General features: G+C 42.2%; 2 protein-coding genes across 3 annotated transcripts in view; both read left to right on the top strand.

Annotated features, from left to right (window-relative positions):
• LOC105699459 (tyrosine-protein phosphatase 10D) overlaps positions 1 to 3,610 on the top strand; it is a 29,039-nt gene extending 25,429 nt beyond the window's left edge. For both annotated transcript variants that reach the window (XM_012424461.1, XM_012424460.1), the window contains one exon: positions 620 to 3,610. In XM_012424461.1, the coding sequence (XP_012279884.1) occupies positions 620 to 651 (32 nt within the window). In that variant the 3' untranslated portion in view covers positions 652 to 3,610. The remainder of the gene's footprint in view (positions 1 to 619) is intronic.
• A 4,832-nt stretch (positions 3,611 to 8,442) lies between these two features.
• On the top strand, positions 8,443 to 20,521 carry LOC105699280 (cholecystokinin receptor type A). Its single transcript, XM_023434123.1, has 9 exons — positions 8,443 to 8,757; positions 14,055 to 14,169; positions 17,380 to 17,577; positions 18,424 to 18,657; positions 18,983 to 19,224; positions 19,377 to 19,601; positions 19,686 to 19,936; positions 20,243 to 20,376; positions 20,487 to 20,521. Exons 1-9 carry the CDS (start codon positions 8,443 to 8,445, stop codon positions 20,519 to 20,521), a joined length of 1,749 nt encoding a protein of 582 aa, XP_023289891.1.
• The last annotated feature ends 832 nt before the right edge of the window (positions 20,522 to 21,353 follow it).

Here is a 21,353-nt window from a genome sequence, read left to right as displayed (position 1 = left end):
CCCTCGACCACGAAATATCGTTTCAGGACTCGGGCCGATCTCTTGCTTGGGAGAATGCGAGGTCCTCCACTTTCGGCTTTCAGCTTGGCCTTGGACTTTGTTTCTTGACAAATTTCCTCATGCAAATTTTACGCCGCCTGCATGAACACTCGTATGCATAGAAAATCTGCACGCCTAGAACTTCGCTTCCTTCACCTGGGACTTCCCAAAAGAAATGGAAGCCTCTAAATTTTCGAAATCTCCCGATTTCGGCAGATCTTCCCTCTTCGGGTTCTTCTTCGTGAATCGCTTCTACGAGGTTTAATTTTAATCCTCTGCGCGAAGGGAGAAATCGCAGAATTTTACGGCCACTTTGTGCTTTACTTTTTAATACTCTTAGTGCTACACTTGCTGCGCTGCATTTCATGGCAATTCTCACTTTGGGAAACGTTTCATAGGTTGACTCTCGATGTCAATGTGGCGTCAGAGGTCTCGATTATGAAACTTTTCTCCAAACTGGATACACCGAATCCTTCCTAACGATTCGGTGCACCCAGTTCGGAGTTTTATGCACGATTGACCAGTAAGACGGAACTTTCGCAACCCCTTAATTAAAATGCATATCCTCCTCATTTTCCAGATGACGAGGGAATAGCCGAGTCAGGAATGTGACCGGCCTTCAATCCTTGAAAACTTGGAATTTGCGCTCGCCGTTTCCGGTCTCCGGAGAGGAAAACAGGATGTTCCTGATACCCTGGGTCCAGGGAGACAGGAATCCGCAGGAAGCGTTTCCAGGACTCCAAAAGTCCGCTTAAGGCGCAAGGACCTCCACATTGTGTCCAGACTGCGAAGGAAGGATTTCGCGGAGTGAACCACCAAAAAAGAATGATCCTGGACCTGCCATCCCAAATTGGTCCATGATCTCTGCAATCTGCAGATCGAGGATGTCATGAGCTTCAAAAAGGAAGCATCGACATTGATTATCTTGTACATAGAGAAGCATCCGCATCGGCGAACTTGTACATAGGGAATCTCGGAATGAGAGGACTCGAGAGGAGAATTTGTGAAGAACGCATTTGTTGAACACTGAAGTGAACACACGATGAAGTATTCAGTCGATATCCTTGGTCATTTCGATATCAATTCCATGTCATTTAGATGGACAGTGGTCGGTACATATCATTCGGAAAATCAGGAGAAAATGTCGATTTGACTGCATTTATGCAAATCCTCGTTTGAAGTTGACGCTGAGAATGAGACGGTGAAGTTTGTATGAAGCAAATGTCGATTCCTCGGCTCGTGAGTTTGGGAGGTGATCGAAAATTGACATATCGAATGGTTGACGAGCTTCTGCCGAATCGCCTGCAGCTAAAAGACACGGTAGCGGTGTTGGGGATAGAGTTCCGCGCCAAGTGCACACGAAGAGTGGCTGCATCCGTCCAACAGTCCGATGGAATTAGTATTCTCGTTTTCTTAATCAAACTGATCGATTGGATACGCTTTTGTATCGGAACGTGCGGAGATCGAAGACAGAGATTGGAGGGAGCAAGAATCACTCATCATTCTCCTAGCCATATCATTTTTCTTCCCGTCATCTACGGAGGAGATATTTATCAATGCTGAAGAATTATTGTAATCGAGGGGTAGAGTTTCTTCCAATATGGTAGATGGTAGATACGTAATTTGAAAAATTGTCGACACTTGGGACATATATTCTTTACTGGAGGCTGTTGAATAAGAACGTGGAGAATCTAAAAAATTAATAAATGCTATTGCCCGTGGAGATAGTCGGGCGAAAAGAAGTGCAACTATAACGAAGGGACTAAAAGGTGGAACAGATTTAGAGATGTAGCTTCAGAACGACCAAAAACAGAGCTTTCGATGTCAGGTTAGAGAATCGAGGATCATCGCGTGTGTATAGGGACTCGACCGAGCTGAGTCTCGCGCCAAGTACACGAGGACACTTCGGTATCTAGTTTTCCCAAAGTGGCCACAGTGGTTGATTAAATACTCTTTTTAGGACCAGGTATACGTCAGATCAGTGGGAACAAGAAACTCGCATCTTCGTAGGAGCCATATCATTGTTTTCTTTCCCTCTTTCGCTGAAGAAGTGCCCAAGGTTTCTCTATTCTTATCACGTAATATCATACCAGATTGTGTCGTTCATTGCAAAAAGAATAGTATTCGATGATCTGAAAATTGTGTATAGTTTTTGGATGAGGGATAGATAAAGGGGACTGATGGGATTCGAAATTTTGATAGAATCTCAGTTTAAGCGTCTTTCGTATCGCACATGCTTGCAGCGTATATGTCCTTAAGCATTAACAATGACAATGGACAGCGTGATAACGCTTTTCCAAAATGGCCAAAGTTTCAAAATCGACTCTCAGCACTTGTTCCATCGCCTTTAGATAAATCCGAGAACATTACATCACAGCTGATAGTAAATTTTGGAGCGCTACTATGATAAAGCGCCGTCGATTTACATCGATCAGCCTTTTATATCGCCATATTAAGCGCAAAGGACATAAATCAGGATCTTCCAAATGTGAAATCCTTTCCAAGGGCATATCACGATCACTATGGATTTTAATAATTACGCCAACATCTTATACATACGACTGCATGATTTCTTATATTTTATTAATTATGACTTTTGCGCTTTGAATGGCACTATTGTACATACAATGTTAACCGGAAGGTCGCGGATCTGTTTCCCATCGAGATATTATTATTATTAGGGATTTTACGTATCATTGTTACTGTTATTAGTTATTACGTTATCATCACCGTCCTCGAGGTTGCGATTACGTTCGATAAGCAATCGGTTGTTTCAAATTCACCGAGTATTCGGAGGGGTCCTGATTTCGTACTTGAAGTGTACACAGGTGAAGTGATACCGATTTGTACATGCGAGCGAATTGATACATGGTAACTTTAGATTTAAGAGGTCCCATAAGATAACTTAAGGTACTTTGCGTTATTCTGTGATAAAGACACGATCGTCGAGCATCGAGATCTGATATCAAATCGTAATCGAGGAATGTACAGAGCCACATCCATTTTTTATCAATTTCGTTCCAATTAGATCCAGGCTCAAAATATTTACATACAAAACATCTCACTGGCATCGTATAATAAAGTGACAATTCTCGTTTTTTATTTAACAAACTTGATTAATGATTTGATTTTCGTGCGCTAAGTTCGCGTTGTACTTCAAGTATTAATAATGGAATTAATTTTGGTCGCTCCTGTGTAAGGACTTATTTTTAGATCTCTATTTAGGAACGAACGCGATTATTTAATTTGTTTGTAATATCGTTTGGGAATGGTTTTTGCAGAATTTATTAAAAATATCTTTGCTCTCTTGGGAAATTACGTGACATGTCGAATTTTAATTTCTTTTAACTCTTTGAGAAGACTTCTCGATTGCGTCTCACAGCGGAGACGCTGCTTTTTGTACTTAAGAAATGTACGTACCACGTAGAAAAATTAACTGGATCAACGACAGCTTGATTAATTGTACGTAATAGTTATGCAATTGTCGAATTAAAATGGCAGTTCTGTACTGGTAAAAAGACCGTTAAACGAGAGAGCGGTGGAAATTAATAAAGTGATTCTTCCAAAGAAACGTTTTCTTTCCATTTCTCCCGTGTACTTATATAATTCCATAATCCTTCGAAAAACACCACTGTTGTAAAAAATGTACCAAAACACATTTATCTATCCCCAATTAACAATTAACTCGAATCAACTGTTCTAACTATAGCTATACAAATTCCACTCCAATAATGCAGTAATATTTAATTTCCTTATAAGTAATTTTATCAGACCGTTAACATAACTTTCTTGCTTTTTTCAATTGGAGAACATAATTTAACTTTATATACGTTTTGTAATTTTTGTACATGGTGAATGATTTTTTATCCGATTTGAAGAATTTCGGTTTCAACCTGCAAGAGTAGCATTTTCGAGATCAGATTTTGCAGCATCTTCCATGTGCAGTAAATTCATTTGTTAATGAATAATTAAACGTCCAGTGGAGACCTTATGATAGGTCTAGGCTTCGGAGGATTTGCAGCAGAAGAGGTCCTGTTTCCGGATGTCAAATTTGCCATTATCCTCGAAGCCAATGGCGGTTTTGGAGGTAAAGTTTGATGTTTAATACTCGAAGAGTTTGTTCCAGTTTGCAAGTCGGGTTCACTCGTGACATTCAATCCGGATGTACGACCTGCAGGTACAATAATTCCAAACATTCATTATCATTGTATTTTTCATTTTTAAACTAAACTCAATATAAATAAATTTGTAAATAAACGTTTCTCTGTCTCGGACCAGAAGATTTTTTTTCATACCCTCCTTTTGCAAAATGCATGACATTTTGTACTCTGAAACTAAATTAACGTGTAAATTTCGAAACGTTTGACAAGCTAAACGAAACCAGCTCTATTATATTAAATTAACATTTTAAATTCGTTGCATTATTATTTGCATAATTAGTATTTAGAAACAATCGAAAAATGGACCACGATGAAGGATTCTGTAGAGGTCGGCGAACATCAAATTTGCAATTGTTCATGAAATGTAATTAATAGGAGGAAACATTAAAAGGAGATATGTAGTATTCGGAACTTTCTTTTCAATTGACTCAGCATCTTAGAAAAAATTCCTCGAGATCGGTCATCCTTGTTCGCGTTATTATCCGAGGAAGAAGGACTCTTCCTTAACCCCCGCGTCAAGGAACTCGCTCTAGCTTGAGAAAAGAGTTTCCTTGGTGCCCCGTCCTTGTCGATCAATTTCAGCATCCTTCCCAAAGAATTAGTCTTTTCCTTCCTCGAAGGCTGCTCGCCATATTGCTCGTAACCGGGCAGACCGCCCTACAACGAAAAATAGACATCACAAAGTCAAAATTGAGATTATGAGTATGATGGTGGGTGGTGAGTAAGTCGACCACCCATTCTTTCTCTCCGTCAAGACGAAAGAAGTACCAAATATGAGGGACTTGCAGGATCTTGATCTTGACAGGATGTCCTTTCTTCTCCGGGAATTGGAGGTCGCGTTTTGAACATTTTTCCCATCCTGCCCAAAGTCGCGCTTTTCAACCTCCTAGCATTCTCGTTGACCGTCTCGGCCCTGGGAATCCTTCGGAACGTGTTATCGGAATATCTCGTCGCCGAAGTGCTTCTGCAAGGACCCGTCATAGGAGGTAATGTCCTTACAGATTCAGGAACTTCAGGACTATCGGTTGCGGTGTATTTGGACATCGTACTCATGCGAGCAGTCTTTGCCTGTAATTTAATGAATAAGAATAGACACAGTCTAAGTGTAATTGTATCGCCTTATTTTGCTAAATAAAATATTATATTATCATAATTACGATCTTTTCCTTAGAGTCCTTCTTTCGATTGGGGCTCTTATTTTCCCTCTCTTTTGTTTTCAACTTCTCCTCTTCTTCGGCCTTTAAACGTTTTCGAAGTGCGTCTCCGTCCTGTCCTGTCTGGAAATCTTCCCACGGGATAGCCTCTTCCTGGAGGTCCTCTTCCCGTGGCGGTATATCGTCCTTCAGAAGCTGCGAAAATTGTTTCTCCAAGGAAGAAATATCTACTATTAATGGACTCGAGTCGTCCCGTTCGTGCGAAACTGCGGATGCAATTTCTCCTTTCTCTGCGTCCCGAAGAGGAGCACTTTCCTCCAGGATATGAGATATTTCGGGCTCTTCCAGGCGAGGCGAGTTATCACTGGATTCGGAGTGATAAGGTCCTGGATGGTTACCGTAGAAGTCGGAGAGATTTTCCAGATGATGATCGCCCTGCTTGATCTCCTCCGGATCGAATTTCGATTTCGAGCAATCCCCTTCTGTCATTCCTTGGGGTAGCTCGGATATTCTGGATATCCTGAATATCCGATAATCTCGAGTTCTCGCTCTTACTAATCGACGTGGGGTCTCCCTCGTTCCGCAGTTTCGATGGAGCCTTTTTATCTCGACGTTTTAACGGTGACAACGCGCCACGTCAAAGTTGTCACTTGTCTTCATCTCGAAACAAAATCTGAAATGGTGAACCTGGCAAAGGGTCGACTCGTTAAGGACGTAGCATATCGTAAAAGAACATTTAAAAGAATGTCTATTTCGAGAAAATATATACAATCGATAGTTCATTTTTTAATACGAATGATGACACGTGCCGCGTTATGCTTATTCAGGGTATGTACATCAATACGGAAATATGGAATTTAGGGAGGTAGTAATTTTGAATGGGAATTAATATCGGATCGTTAGGGGATTATGCAGGATTCCATGGAAGGGAGCGTTTAAACATTAACGAATGCAAAATGGGAGCGAATGTCGCAAATGTTGAAGGCGCGACTCGGCTGGCCTTGAACTTTAAATTGAAACGTAAATAAAAGAATCACCCCTAGGCCGTTGATTCTACCCGGTTTTCCGCGCATGCAATCAGCTGCACACGGCACGTGAAGGTGTACGCCAAGTACGCAAACGTGAAGGACGCAAGGTAGGATTCTTGCAGAGAATGGTGGGGACCGAAGCGAGTCCGACGATCAGTCGGCGGCAAAGATCCGTCGCGCGCGCGTCGCACGGCGGACCTCACGTCGATCGCCTCCACTGTGGCGCTCCTCCGGAAAACTTCGATGTCAGTGACTGTCGAACATCATGAAGATAATTTCAAATAATGCCCCATTGCTAGATACCATTAACGCCATTTTGGCCAATCTCGCAAAACGATTCCAGTGTCAATCATGATGAAGTTTTCATGATAATTTGCGGTTGGCGTTAATTTAGAAAACCGTCGAGCATTATGAAGTTTCCCTGATAATTTAAGATAATACCCTGTTAATTCATTCGAAAGTTCTATTTTAGTGACCCGCGACCATAATGAAGTTTTCTTCATAATTTCAGATAATTTAGGATTGGTCGCCTCCACTGGCGCCACGTCAGTTCACTTCGCTAAACTTTAAGCACGGTGACTGTCGACCGTGATGAAGTTTCATTGATAATTTAAGTGAATTCACGATTGATCGCTGCCATTGGCGCCACCTCGGCTAACTTCGGAAAACTTCGACTCCAGTGTTCCACAATGAGGACGAAACGTCGTTTTTAATTCACGATAATTGACAGCCGACTAAAGGTCGATCGCCTCCACTGGCGCCAGTTTGACTAACATTGTAAAGCTTCTATTTCGGTGACTGTCAATCGTGATCCAGTTTGAGCGTTAATTTTAAATAATTGACATTTGACGATCGCTTCGGCTAGACCCATTTCCTGGTTAAGTTTGGACATTTATGCCATTAAATTGTTTCCTCGCAGCAAACTAAGCAAGAATTTCAAGCCGGACTTCGCGGTGACCACATCTACTGGGATTACTAAACTTCAATAAACTTCGACTCAGTGCTCGACAAGAATGACGAAGTTTTCATTAAAATTTAACAGCAGTGCAACTTGATTGCAGCGAAGTGAAATTTAAATTACATGGACATTTGGATATTTCTCTTCAACTTTGGTGAAGTTTGGGAGTGAACTGAAAAAGGGGGGATGATTGTATTCAACGACCTCAGGATATTTCCGAGGATAAGGAAGGGTCGAACGTTTCGCCCAGTTTGTGAAGTTTGCTATCCTCGATTGGGACTTTCAATACTTTCCGCGAAATTGCGGATATGAATTGCGGCGTAAAGAGGAAGAGTGAAGCGCAGTCGGTCGAAATTGCGAAGTTAAACGAAGCGGCAAACCGGAAGGGGCTGCCCTGATGAAGTTTGCCGATGAAAGAGACGATGACTCCGAAAGTCTTCGCAGGAACTTAATTCATGCGAGAGTTAGGAAACTTCTTAAGAAAGAAGATGAACAAACCGGAAGAAAAACACGCATCTACTCCATAACTTGGTCAGTGATTAAACAAATTAAGGATTAAATCTCTTATTTAAGCAACTTGAAGATTTGTTCTCCGAGTTTCAGAGAAATTCTAACCGTTAATTCACCGTCAATATTAAATAGAAAAAATAATGTGACGTCGTGTGTACGTCGGAAATGGTGTCATTGAGATCTATGATAATTTGACAGGAAACCACTGGGACCTTAATTTTTCGAGTGGCATGATAGAAAAGCGATTCCCGAGAGAGTTCCCACGAAAGTTCGTAAAATCCTGGAAATCTCCACTTTACGATCTTACTCTCGACTTTAATGGCGGGCAAACTCCTACTTCACCTCCTGAGACTATTACCAAACAAATGAAGTGCGATAGTCTTTATCAATGAACAGTCAATTGACATTAATCTAAAAAAAAAGTGATTTGGTGAAAGTCAATAATCGCGCACGCAGAAACATACACTGAAGCTACCTCTACTACCTTCACTCTAAACGTCACACAAGCAATTAATATTAAAATACTTCTTAAAATAATTGCCAATTAATAAAGAGGGAAAAAAAAAATTGAATATCGCCGAAGAAGCTTCACGATGTCATTTGAAAACTATGACGTCACGCGGCCTCGAACATCAATGGAACAGTGGGACCAACTCGAAGAACCTGAAGTGATATCAGCTTCGCGATACTCCAGATTTTCCGAGGTGACTTCCAGTGTCTCTCCCGGGGTGAACGCGTCGGTTTATCCCGTCATTCCCACGGGAAATGGCAGTCTCCTGGAGGGCCTCATCGTGCCATTGTACGCAGTCATCTTTTTCCTCTCTGTCATCGGAAACGCACTGGTGCTTATCACTCTAGCACGCAACAAAAGGATGAGAACAGTCACCAACGTCTATCTCCTAAACTTGGTGCGTATTATATTTCTTCTACTTGTAGTTGTCCGTTGCACTCTACGTCGAGAAAATATTTCATTTACCCAAGGAAATGTTTCGTTTGAATGTTGTTTGTATTAATGGACCGGCAATTGCAAGGATCGTGTTAACAATGAATTATTTCGCATTCCAATTTCCTGCAAAATGAATGAATTAATTCACCACGCGAAGCAGCTCATTGTTGTTCCGAGGCGTTTAATTAATTACGCGAAGTAATCCTCTGGTCTGGGGAAAGTGTTTATAATTAATTAATTTTTGCATAGAACAAGAACTATTAACCTCAGCAATTCAGGAATAAATACATCCATTGGGAGAACGAGAAGTCCATTAAACATAAAGACTTCTAGTCACGTGACGGCGAAGAAAACCATTTCCTTGGGATAATTGATTGTTGGAATGTCGCGTCACATGATGTAAATTATGTTCGGTGATAATGATGTCATGTAAATCTTGAATATTCTCGGGAATGGAAAAGGACGTATCGTACATCGAAAGAAAGCAAAGAAAGAAAGTAACATTGTTTAGACCAGAATAAAGTGGAATAAAGTGATAAATGAAGATCACGTTGATAGGGAAATAGAACTGAAATTTGGTTTAAAAATCGAAACCAGGATCAGAATCAAGACAAAGACAAAGAGAGGCAGACAGAGGATAGATTTACTTGAAGCTATGCGTATGTGTGAACGACATAAATATAGTCTGGGGAATATGTCAGGTGCACACGGTTGACTATTAATTCGCTCTCTGTTGTAATTCGAATTGAATTTGAACCTTGAGGTCGTGTTGGTACTACTAAGGAGTTATGCCAATTATGTCGAATAGGCGAATCCTCTCTAGATTGTGCCCCGAAAATTCATGCACTTGCCAATTAATAATGCCGAGCTATATTCGGCAGAGGTTTCAGATTTGATGATCAATTTAAAAAGAGAATGCAATGAGGTGTTTTTTTTTCAGATTTCACTTTTTTCTGTCAAACTTGGAAAAATGAGATTTAATAAGGAACAAGTAAAAGTAAAGTAGATAACGAAAAATTGGGAGATGGATCGGGTCCAATCGAGGCACGCGATCTCTTCGTGAGAATATTTCAAAGAAGCGTTTAAAGTTTGGCCGATACCTCTTTACGAGCGGTAATGTTAAGTTGGCGAAAGTTTGCAGGGCAAATCGCGTACATAGGCATCTCGACGTCACCTATCTCGTGATAGCAGCTCGAAACTTTTCCTCGTAACGAACGGTTCGCTACTTTCCAGCATCCATTTTCCGGAATCGCCCGCTCGCACCTCGCCTCGAGACTTTTCGAATTATTTATGCCCGAGCTTTGCTTTTCCGATTTTTCGTTCGCTCGCACCCTTAGAGAGGCAAAATGGTAAAACTGGTCGAGTGCGAGAATTTTCTCCGAGCATCGAAGGAACGAGGAAAAGGGAAGAAGAAAGTGACCAGGAGGAAGTTTCCGAAGTGCCGATTCTGACGTTTCGGAAAATTGGATGTAGAGATTGGGACTTTACGTTCCATGATGGAAGAAATCCTTCCTAAGGGGCGACGGGGTGAATTTGGACAATTTTTCATATATTTCATCCGACAAATTTCTGCTGTATTTTCGAACGTCAGTGCTCTCGTAGTACGGGAAGAACTTCATGAAAATTGTCCCCGCGTTTCCCTCCCGAAGGAATTGTCCTCCTTTTTCTTTGCATAAGAAGAGTTCCTCAGGGAATTGCGGTCACTTTGTCGGCTTCGCGCGATGCAACTTATTTCTGCCATCATTTTATGGCAAGACGGAAATATCCTGTAAAATTATCGCGAATCTACCGAGATATCAAACGTTCGTCAGTCACGCTTTGCGTTCTGAAAAACGCATCGCTTCTTGCATTTCTCAACAAAATTGGAAGTACACGTTGCACCCTTATTTACATTTTTAAATAAGGTAATTTCTTAAGCACATATTTTTAAACAATCTGCTCACAATAAATTTTCCTAAATCCAAATTCACGCACATATCTTACAGATCTTACAATATTTATACATTGTGTGATTTAAAAGAAATTATGCAGAACGTTTCTGGCGGCCTAAATTGACTGGAAAGTGTCAGATATACGTGAGTTGAAATGAGGAAAGTTCGACACTGCTTAAGTGAGAAATGACGATCTTCGCTTCGCCCTTAAGAAATGCCTGACGTTGCTCGAATTTCTGAAGGAATGCCAGAAGAAGTTTCCTTCAAGTGGAATACTTCTGTCTGGATACTTCTTGGATACTCGAAATTCCTTAATTTACAGAGAAAGTGGTTTCAAGAAGAGCAAAGTAATTTCGCGTAACGACCATTGTAGACATTTACAACTTGCTGCTGTAAACATTTGCAATTGGGGTTGTAACTCTGAGCTTTTACAGTGATACTTAATTGTTTAATACGGTACTACTCTTGCCAATTCCCGAAGAGAAGTCATAACCTCTCCGAAATGTGATCCCTGTATTTGTCCGTAATGGCTTACAATTACCGCAATTGCGGCGCCGGCAAATTTTCATTCCTTTCCCGAGTCCGCTTAATTCCGGCAAAATGTGGCCCGGTATTTCGACAATGCTGAATTAATTAGCATAGCTCCGTTTAATCCTCTTTGGGAGGTTCATCCCGGTTTTTATTAATTTTTTCCCCCGCCGGCGCTTTTTTCTCCCGTGTCATGGCGCTTACGTTGGCTCGGATAAATAACGAGGTAAAATTAGGGAGATGACAGTAAGCCCGCTAAGTCGCATTACCCCTCCCTGAAAATAAATCGATAATATTTCTCCGCTACAGCCAGCCTCCCATTACAAAATCCATCGCAAACAGATCCCTAATAAACGTTTAAGAGGATGCGACCTTAAAGGAGCGGGACGGTATATCGTCGTTCGACGCTAAGAGGGTTGAATAAAAATGGGAAACAGAGAAAATAAAATTGCAGAATTCATTATCAGAGTGATGAGATGTCAAGTTTCGATAAATCGATAGGTGTCAATTTTGTATTATTCCCAATTTACTATTGACAATGCGGCTGTCGAGACATCACGCACAGCTCGTGACAAATGGAATCCCGGTGGGTGTAGTTCCTGGGAGTGAAATGTCTGTTATTCAAATGGGAGTCGTCAATGGATGAAGCTCCGAAGTTTGATCCGCGAACACTTTAGATGATTGGCTTTTCATGCTTCTCGGTTTCCTCCAATTCCGCCCATAATCTCTCGGGACAATAGTAAAGTAAGTTAGCGCACGTCTGGGAACGCGTTGACCGGTTAACTTTGCAAACTTCCCAAAACGGTCGGCATACTTCACTGGCGTTTCCACTTCCGTTCCGCAAACGCAGTTAGTCTGGAAATTCCGCAGACCGCCGTCAAAGTTGTCACGACGGATCCATGTCCTCGACAAAGGATTTCTTTCCTGCGGGAATCAGTCCGGAGGTTCCCTTCGGCCCGAACGTCTTCATTTCCGGAAGTAAACCAAATTTCATCTCCCCGGACGGTGCGGAAGGGCCGCAAGAATTCGTCAGCATCGAAGATAAAGACCTCTAGGATTTATTAATCCGCGGAAACTGCTTTCGCCATGGTCTTAAATCACCCAAAACGCCCGCCCTCCCTTGGGGGTTTCTACATCAAAGGTGCATGTGGTAGTGTGTTGCATGTATCACGGATGCTGGATCTACAAGGGGTCAAGGGAGTGAAGATACAATCGCGAGTTCTCCACCACCTGGAGGACCCTTTGGATTCTCACAGGGATTTATGGTGGAAATTGTATAAGCTTCACCATGGGGCAATTTCTGAAGAATTGTGCATTTCATTGGACGAACGTTTCGTTTTACGGGGGCATCCACATTATGGGCGCTTTGGATTTATTAATCCGCGGAGATTGCTTTTGGATTTCCAATTCAAGAGCTGTATGATCACCGAGAAGAAAAATTCATTGAACAATTATTATCCTATCCAAATTGCCATGATTCCGGAAAAAAAAAGTGTTGCGAGATTGTAAATTCGATACTAGCTAAAGGAAAAAAAAAAAAAAATAGAAGATCGTGAGTTGGATTCCAGAAAAGCCCCATAGGACTCCTGTAAATGAAATGTCTACACTATGTACACGGGGTTTCCCATGGACTCTTGAAATACGAACACTCCGGGGAGTCTTGACTGATTTAAAACCAACGTGCAACCGAGGACTATATTTCTTCGATTTTATTATACGGTTTCTTTAGCCCCATTCGAAGAAATAACTTCTTTGAAAGGGAAAGAAATTGTTCCGAATGTACCGTGAATTTTGTCCAGATTTGTTAACTCCGAAAAGTGGCTGGGATGGTTTTAAATCAGGATCCACCCTTCCCAGGAGCGTTCGTATTTCAAGAGTCCTTATACAGCTCCCTGCACGTACCGCGGATACTCTATTTGCGAAGATCCTGGGGGGCTAAGGTAGGATCGTAAGTTCGGTACCAGGTGGACTCCTTGTTTTCCTGAAAGATACTGCGGAAGGGGATGAAACAGCGAGGCACTGGCCGAAAAGAGTGTGAAGGAAAATCTCGAGGGTTCCTTCAAATTTATTCCGAGGGGATGGATCGCTTGCCAGGATCCAATATAGACTCGCAGTTACGCCATGTTATCCTCGGCAAGGACTCTTTCGAGGGACCCATCTCTATTTTTTATTTCGCTGTACATTGAGAAAAAAAAAAAAAGTCGAGTGACTCTAAGAAGTATGCATTGCAACAATAAAATCCTGTAATTTCCAAGTATACACCAAAAATCTAAATTTAATTCTGCAAAAGTGAGACGTTATTTGTTGCCAGCTGGTCGTAAAAACGTAGATGTGTCGTGCGATCTGCAAGTCTTAAAGTGATCGCTCGATGTACAGCAAATCGATCGATCGAAGCCCAGATTCGGGTATAAAAGCCCACTCGGTGCGATTATGTGCTATCGTTATTCCATTAGGCGATAAGAGATGCACTTATATGCTCTTAGGTGAATACATGCACTTCGTGTTTACAGGGATCAACGATCTCAGAGGTTAACTTGCAATTTTTATCCCCGTGCCGTAAATGGCTTATCTCGAGAGTGGAAATTTTGTTATCTTTAAATGCATACGGGGGAGAAACGTTTTTATCTAACGGAGGATGATGGGAAACCTTGTTCAGTTAATTAATAACTTCCTTGAATCCAAAGCCGTGGTATGGATTCATTGCAAAACCCATATTGCGGACTATTATGTATCTGTTAATTTGCTACGGGTTATGAAATGTGATACGGATTATTTTCAATTTTTATATTTAAAATTTCAGGCGGTGTCGGACTTGCTGCTCGGCGTCTTCTGTATGCCGTTTACGTTATTGGGGCAAATGCTGAAGAATTTCGTCTTCGGCACGACGATGTGCAAGCTCATACCGTACTTTCAAGGTAAGATTCCTTAAAATCGTCCGAGAATTCACGTCTCGTAGTCGGGCGAATAAAAAGCAGCACTCGAGAGGCAGAAGCTGCCGTCAAATTGTCCTGGAATGTCGAATATTGGATGTTCCCCATTATGCGTTAACATCGTCTCACAGGCTCTGACAAAAGCCGCCATTACAGAACGGATGCCCCAGGGATGATTTCCTTTTCCTGTGTCTCATTTAAAAATCATTTAAATTTTTAAAGAGGTACATTAGAGACCACATTATTCCGTAACCATTTGTTAAGTAAATTTTCTCGGAATGTAGGATGTTTCATTCGCTAAGATTGTTCTGAATTATTCCCATTTTGGCGTTTCCAGGAAATTACATCGTTACCTTTTACGAGTATGTCATGAATTCCGTAGGAGAAAGTAATACCTTTTTTCTTTTACACCGGGTGTTCCATCGAATTTTATCACCTGAGCCATCTCCCGAAATTTCAAATTTAGGAACAGATCTGCAGGGTGGAAGTTGGGCAATATCAAAGACAGCAATATCAAAGATGGCGCAAGTTATACAGATCTGTTTTTACGGGGTCGCATATTTTTGTAGTATCAAGGCAGGTGAAATTTTTTATTCCCCGTCGTTTTTTCGAGATTGCCAATTTCCGCTTGATATTGAACTTCGCGCGTTCGACGATTTTACCAATGTTAAAAACTATTATCTTGAGCAAGAAAATCCATTGAGCCAATTTGAACTAATTTATACATATCTACCCTAACTCAAGTTTTGGTTATAACATTAATATCGTTACATTAAAATCAGACAGAAAAACAGCGTTAATAATTATTGCGTGATAATTCGCACCCTGTATCAGCTATGTTAAAAAAAAAATCTGTACCATTTTTCCCTGTTTTTTTTCTGAACATGCTCGAGACATGTGTCGATTTTCGCGTAGAAAACACTTCCTTTTCATCCAGGTAACTTACGGGTGCCGCAAAAGTGGTCCATTCAGGATAACGTCGAGTCACCGCCATTGTGCCTTAACATCGGCCCACTTCGCGCTTCCGTAATAAACCCGCGAAGTTACGAAACTCGCTCGTCCAAACGTGGCTCGAATCGATTTTACATAACGGCCGACATGACGACGCGTTTTTTTGTCACGAAGGCCTGACGAGAAAAATGCACCTTAAGGCGGGAGATCTTTCCCTCGATGACTGGCTAAGAAGAAAGAAGTGCGCTTTCCGACGCGGCATGAAGTTGCGGGCACTTCGTAGGCGGGAAATGACTTTGTAGAAAGTGGGCTCATTTGCAGATTTCCATGTACAAGACTATACATAACTGCCTCTTGTATTATCGCAGGATTTAATTAATCATGAAAAAACATGACGACCCTTCCCAGCTTAACCTCAGCTTGGCTGAGTTTCGCGCCAAGCATATTTTTCGATGTACGCAACGAATGAATGCACATCCATATTAGAATTTATTAATGCTCATATGTGTACTCAAAGGGTGGAATGAAATTCATGGAATGAAAAATGGAGGGAAAGGTCGTGGAAAGAAGAATGCAGTGACGCACACGGCACTACCTTCTGGCACACACGTTTTCTCACATATGATAGTGAATTAGGTACATATGTGGAAGTGTCGTCATTCTCTGGAGAGCATGGAGAGAGACTTACGGAGATACCTAGGAATTCTCACTTCGAGATGGTACAACGCACACTTACACACCTATGCCTTCTAGTCTGTCCTACATTTTGCCACATACGAACGTCCTAAACGTCCACCTGAACAAATGTGTGCACATGTGTGGGTGTGTGGGATAAAAGTACGACTGGGAAAAGGTAATCGCAGCACGCGCCCCTGGCAATGCAGTATATCATACGTGGCTGAAGTGAAGTTTCGATTCTAGACGCGAGGGACGTGCTTCACTTCCTACGTACTTCATACGACAAGGAGACTTCCATATTTCATCCTAATTCCTTTGAATTTTAAAATGCACCTTCTGAAGAAAGTTGCCCACATTGTATATATAAATCTATCATTTTTATTATTTTTTGTCGGTGACAAAATAACAACCTTTTTCAAATAGAAAAATACTCGTAACTTGACGTCGGTTTTGTCGTCCGATATAAAAAACGAGAATGTCCAGAATTATACTCTCCATTTTCGAAAAACTGCTTGTATATTATCTCGGAAAAAGTGTTCCTCGTGCAGGTCTCGCAGAGCAATATCGAAAATGGCTTTCCAAAAGATATATCCGCACTCGGCCACCGGTGGTCGATTCGGCAGGAAGTAACGTAGGAAAGGTGAATATAAATGAGAATAAAAATTCAAATGTCCGGTCTTCCTCTTTTCGTGCGCCTTCGAAATCCGTTAGAAGGCGCAAGCACGTTTTCGGTCGAGGGAAAGAAGAGAGAAAGATCGAGGGAAAGTATTAAATGGTAATACTTTCGCCAGAGATCCCGCACTCCTTCTTCGCGAACTGTGGAGAATAAAACATTTTCTAATCTTGTCCGGGGAAATTGACTTCGGAATATTGCCACTGTTTTCCTTCCCCCTTTTTCCCTTTGGACGTGACATTCCTCTTCGATGTCGCTTTAGAGAGAAAGGGGAAAACTCGGCAGACGTAATCACAAATGACGAAATACACCTGAAACGGATCTCTGATAATTTGGAGATTCGAACTCGCGTTAACGCTCCCAATTTATCCTTCGTGGTCCACCAGTGCTACATCAACGGCTCAATTGTCCGAGCTCTCGTTTCTGGCCACGAAAAGGAGATTTCGGACACCAGGGTCAACCCCGGTCGTAAGTATTTCGGCAAGATGGCGTCGTTAACTTTACGACCGTGGCGAAACACGTCGGCAGAACGGGACACTTCGGAATGACCTTTGCCACGGAAATAGTCGGGTGTGATACCGTCAGAATAATTCTTAATCCATTTGACATAAACTGGACACGGCAGTAACGGACTAAAACTCCAATTTCAAAGCCGCGAGCTGCAATAAAAAGTGGAGCGCTGTTAACTGTGTATTTAAATTAGATTTATAATTAATCCTGCATTTGTAGACTTAATTCATGTATGCGACATTTGCACGAGTGTTTTTAAGGTAAAGGTAACGTAGGTTATTGTTTATTGTTACGGAATTGGTTTTATGAAGGGTGGGTGTAGCGGGTACCAAAATGGCCGCCGCGCATTCTTACGTGGTTCTTCGTCTTTCTTCTGATTTCAGCGGTTTCGGTGTCCGTTGGGGTATGGACGTTGGTTGCCATTTCTCTGGAGAGGTATTTCGCCATTTGTCGGCCTCTCAAGTCAAGACGGTGGCAAACGCAATTCCATGCATACAAAATGATCGCCATTATATGGGCGGCCAGCCTGACGTGGAACGCTCCCATTCTGGTAGTTTCCACTTTGAAGAGCATTCGCGGTGGTAAGTGAATAAATCTAAACTTTAGTTTGCCCTCTAAACAATGGCTCGCAAATTTCCCGATAAAAGGAACCCGCGTCTAATTTTCATGATTTTATATATACAGAAATATTGACAATTCTGCTAAATAAAGAGCCGAGAACAATAAGTCATCTTTCATTGGGAATGCATTTACTTTGATATTGAATTGGGTGCAGTTTGTATTTAAGGTTCAATTTTTATGGTTTTATTATTAATTAAAATATTTTGCCCAGGCTTAACGTACGAGAAAATGGAAATAAAAATGTGAAATAAAGACGAATAGAAATTTGGGTTCTTATCAGGGTAGCATTGTTGGAGGGCTCTTCTAGGTTTCTATCGGCGGTATCAGGAATTCCCGATATCCTGCTATGAGACACTCCAGGAATTTCTAGCACATCGAATTCGCATTCTTGAAGCGCGATACCAAGTCTACGAGACATGTCGATGTTGTTTCTCAGCTGCTGCGAATCGATCGTCCTCATACATGTCGGCGAATTTCATAAACTTGATGTCAATTTAATAAACCATTCCATGGTTTATGGATTAACCGATTTCACTAAAGGTGTGGAAAAGTGGAACTTGCCGGAAGTCGAGGTCGGCGAAAAAGTAAAAATTAATATGGATCATTCAAGCCGGAAGAGAAAGGGTGAAATAATTCGATAAGACTAAGATAATCGGACTTTCATAACTTTGCCGTTATTGAGAAATTTTATTTCACCAAGTGATCGAATGTCGAGCTTCGGCATGATATGAAAAAGGATTTTAATGATCGACGAAAATCCGCTTCATTGTAAGATTTGACTTTGCATAATTTTCATATTTCTTTAGGGAGACACAAATGTCGGGAAGAATGGCCGAATGTCGGAATGGAGAGAGCTTACAATCTCTTCCTCGACGCAACGTTACTTCTGATTCCCCTGATCGTAATGATCATGGCATATTCCCTGATTGCGTCAAAACTTTGGCGAGGTCTCAGACGTGAGATTCGCCATAGTTCGTCTTGTCGCCGGAAGGGTAAGTCCGAAGCTACGAAACAGGACAATGAAATTCGTCCTGCGTTGCGTTAATTTAACGGAAGAGAATCACCGAGTCCCGAATTTTTAACATCATTTTGAAACCGATCACGATTAAATATAGATAAGCGAAATATTGATATCGTCAATTAAATATTAAAATCGTTATTAATGTAAAAATAAGAGGTGGCTACCGATCGCACACATTTCCAGTGCAGCTGCAGGTGCAGGTAGTACTCAAATGCAGCCGAATATCCAATGCGAGGATTTTCCATTGATCCATATATTACTGTCAATGCAGCCGGAAATTGTTTCCCGTGAAATGAATTAGTGTCGGCACAACTAGTCGAGCTTTCCGTCGATTTCCCTTCCAGTAACCAGGACGGGATCCTCGCCAACCGTGAATTCCTGCGACCGGTCGAACGAGTACATATGTGCTCCCTCCAGACATCGAGGTTCCCTTCGGTGTCCCGAAGGATACTCCCAGGGTGGGTCCCGAGGAAACGCGATTAGGGAATATCGCAGGGACGCATCTCGACAACGGGAACCCAAGAACTCCGGAAGAGCTTCCCTGCCCAGGACGGAAACCGTCAAACTCTGGCTCATGCGAGGAATGGTGAGACTTCTAGGCGAAACGTGCTTCGACTTCCCTCCTGTTAAAATGGAAATTTGTATAATTTCTATAAACAAGTGGAAAAGTTACACGAACGATTGACTCCTCGGATGGCACTTTGACCCTCCTTTAATTTTTTTCGGTCTCTCTCGAAGGTGCGTCTACCTCGAGCCGAGGTGTCCAGGGTGTCCTCCGGGCGTCGAGGCTCATCCTCCCAGAGATTTCGCAGCCTTGACAGCGAAAATGGCGCCAGGGAGAGGATCATCCCCGAAGACGGCAACGAGGTCGAATGGGAAGACCAACGCGAGGTCGGGTGCGCCTTTAACAGACACGCCGTGAGAAGTACCTACATGGACAGGAGCATAGAGGCCAAGAAGAAGGTACCACCAGTCGGGACACCTTTTCCGAAACACCCACCCCTGGTTCCCCGGTCTCTTCGAGATTAGAATTTCCCGAGTGCGCAGGTCATCAGGATGCTCTTCGTCGTGGTCCTGGAGTTCTTCGTCTGCTGGGCCCCTCTCCACGTCATCAACACCTGGTACCTCTTCGCACCTGAGCTGGTCTACTCCCTGGTGGGTAGCACCGGCATCAGCCTCGTTCATCTGCTGGCCTACGTTTCCAGCTGCTGCAATCCCATCACGTACTGCTTCATGAACCGGAAGTTCCGCCAGGCCTTCATCGGCGTCTTCGACTGCTCGAATCGGTGCTGTCGAAGGCAAGTGATCGCACATTTATCAGGGAAATACGTTTACGGTTGACGGAGCGATCGAGAAAAATAAACCCGAAAGAAAGATGCTGGACGATATAGAAAAGGAATGGGAAAAAATTAAATGACACCTAAGCTCGGTGGAAGCGAACTTTTCTAAAAATGAAATTTCACGTGCATTCGGTGCACTCGGATCAATTGAATTTTTCTCCCGGGATCTCGGGCCAAAGTTCGTCGCGTTTGATGAGCTTTCTCTGGAGTTTAAGCTGAACATTCACGGGGCATCTTTTAGACGAAGTGAACCGTAAATTACAGCGTGCGGACCGCATGCGGAAACGAGTTGGTTGCGGTCGGGAAAACGCGGATCGCCCATCAGATGGGAAACAGCGAGGTCAGCGGAAACGATTCGACGGTTTACCTCGGCAGAGCTTCATTGGTGGCCAGATCAGGTAGGAATCGCCAAGCATCCATTATCATTGTAAATCATGTCGACGGGATCATTCTTTGGAAGCCCGACTTCGAAATGACGGAAAAACGTGCGGTTGACGTTTCATTCCAGAAGTGGTTCTTCTAGAAGCGGAGGATCGGGTCTAGCATCGGCCATTGCTGGCCGCGACCTCGGGCAAAGACCGCGATTGTTTATGCAAATATCCGGAAACGCAAGCCAGACTTCCGGGGAGAAGACTGTCTTTTCGGGATATCCTGGAGCCATCCTCGGGTCCTGTCAACTGCCAAAAACAGCGGACGAGAGCGCACCTTTCTAGGACCTTTTGCTCGCATCTAGAAAATCTGGCGATCTTTTTCAAGAAAATGTGCGCAACAAACTGGGCATTTGTATAAACGAAGCAACACTCGGCAATCACTGTAGAATATTGGGTAGAATTCAGCCTTAGATGGGTCCGACGTTGATGTTGAATTTGTTGAATTCAGTTTAATTTATACGAAATACGAAATATCGATTAAATATTTATATCTCAGTATTAAGGATACTCTCTTTTAGATATCAAAATTTGAACCGTGTAAGAGGCCCCGTAAATTATTTCTGTAAAATCGCGCTTGTTACGCTGTATTCCTATATGCTGTCGTGATTTGTACATAAAGAAATGCATAAAATAACGTAACGCGTTGCAATTTTCTAGGGTCATTGGAATTAAAGTTATCGAACGGATATCTCTAATTTAATTAATCCTTTCCTGTGATTTGCACAATTGTAGATTCCTTAGATTTAAGAGAGCGAATTGAAATATACGTCGCGCATAATGCGAAATGTATCTACGAGAGATTTAATAAACTTTTTCGCAATAATTTTCCATCCACCCCTTTTAATGTTCCAAACCTATTCTACGATTTCAATATTCATCTTAAGGATAAAACAACGCAACTGGGAACTTCCTGAACGATTTTATATCCAATATCATTGTGATAT

The sequence above is a fragment of the Orussus abietinus genome, unplaced genomic scaffold, assembly GCF_000612105.2.
Source record: "Orussus abietinus isolate OABI.00-Male unplaced genomic scaffold, Oabi_2.0 scaffold8, whole genome shotgun sequence".
NCBI lineage: Eukaryota > Metazoa > Arthropoda > Insecta > Hymenoptera > Orussidae > Orussus > Orussus abietinus.
Note: the sequence above shows the minus strand (reverse complement) of the source record. Positions and strands in the feature narration are given on the sequence as shown.

What these genes read in the sequence shown, in the direction of transcription:
- LOC105699280 (XM_023434123.1), top strand. Translation starts at nt 8,443, where the DNA reads ATGTCATTTGAAAACTATGACGTCACGCGGCCTCGAACATCAATGGAA. An exon ending in ACGTCTATCTCCTAAACTTG is followed by an intron (nt 8,758 to 14,054) that starts GTGCGTATTATA and finishes TTAAAATTTCAG; the next exon opens with GCGGTGTCGGACTTGCTGCT. An exon ending in TTCATTGGTGGCCAGATCAG is followed by an intron (nt 20,377 to 20,486) that starts GTAGGAATCGCC and finishes GTTTCATTCCAG; the next exon opens with AAGTGGTTCTTCTAGAAGCG.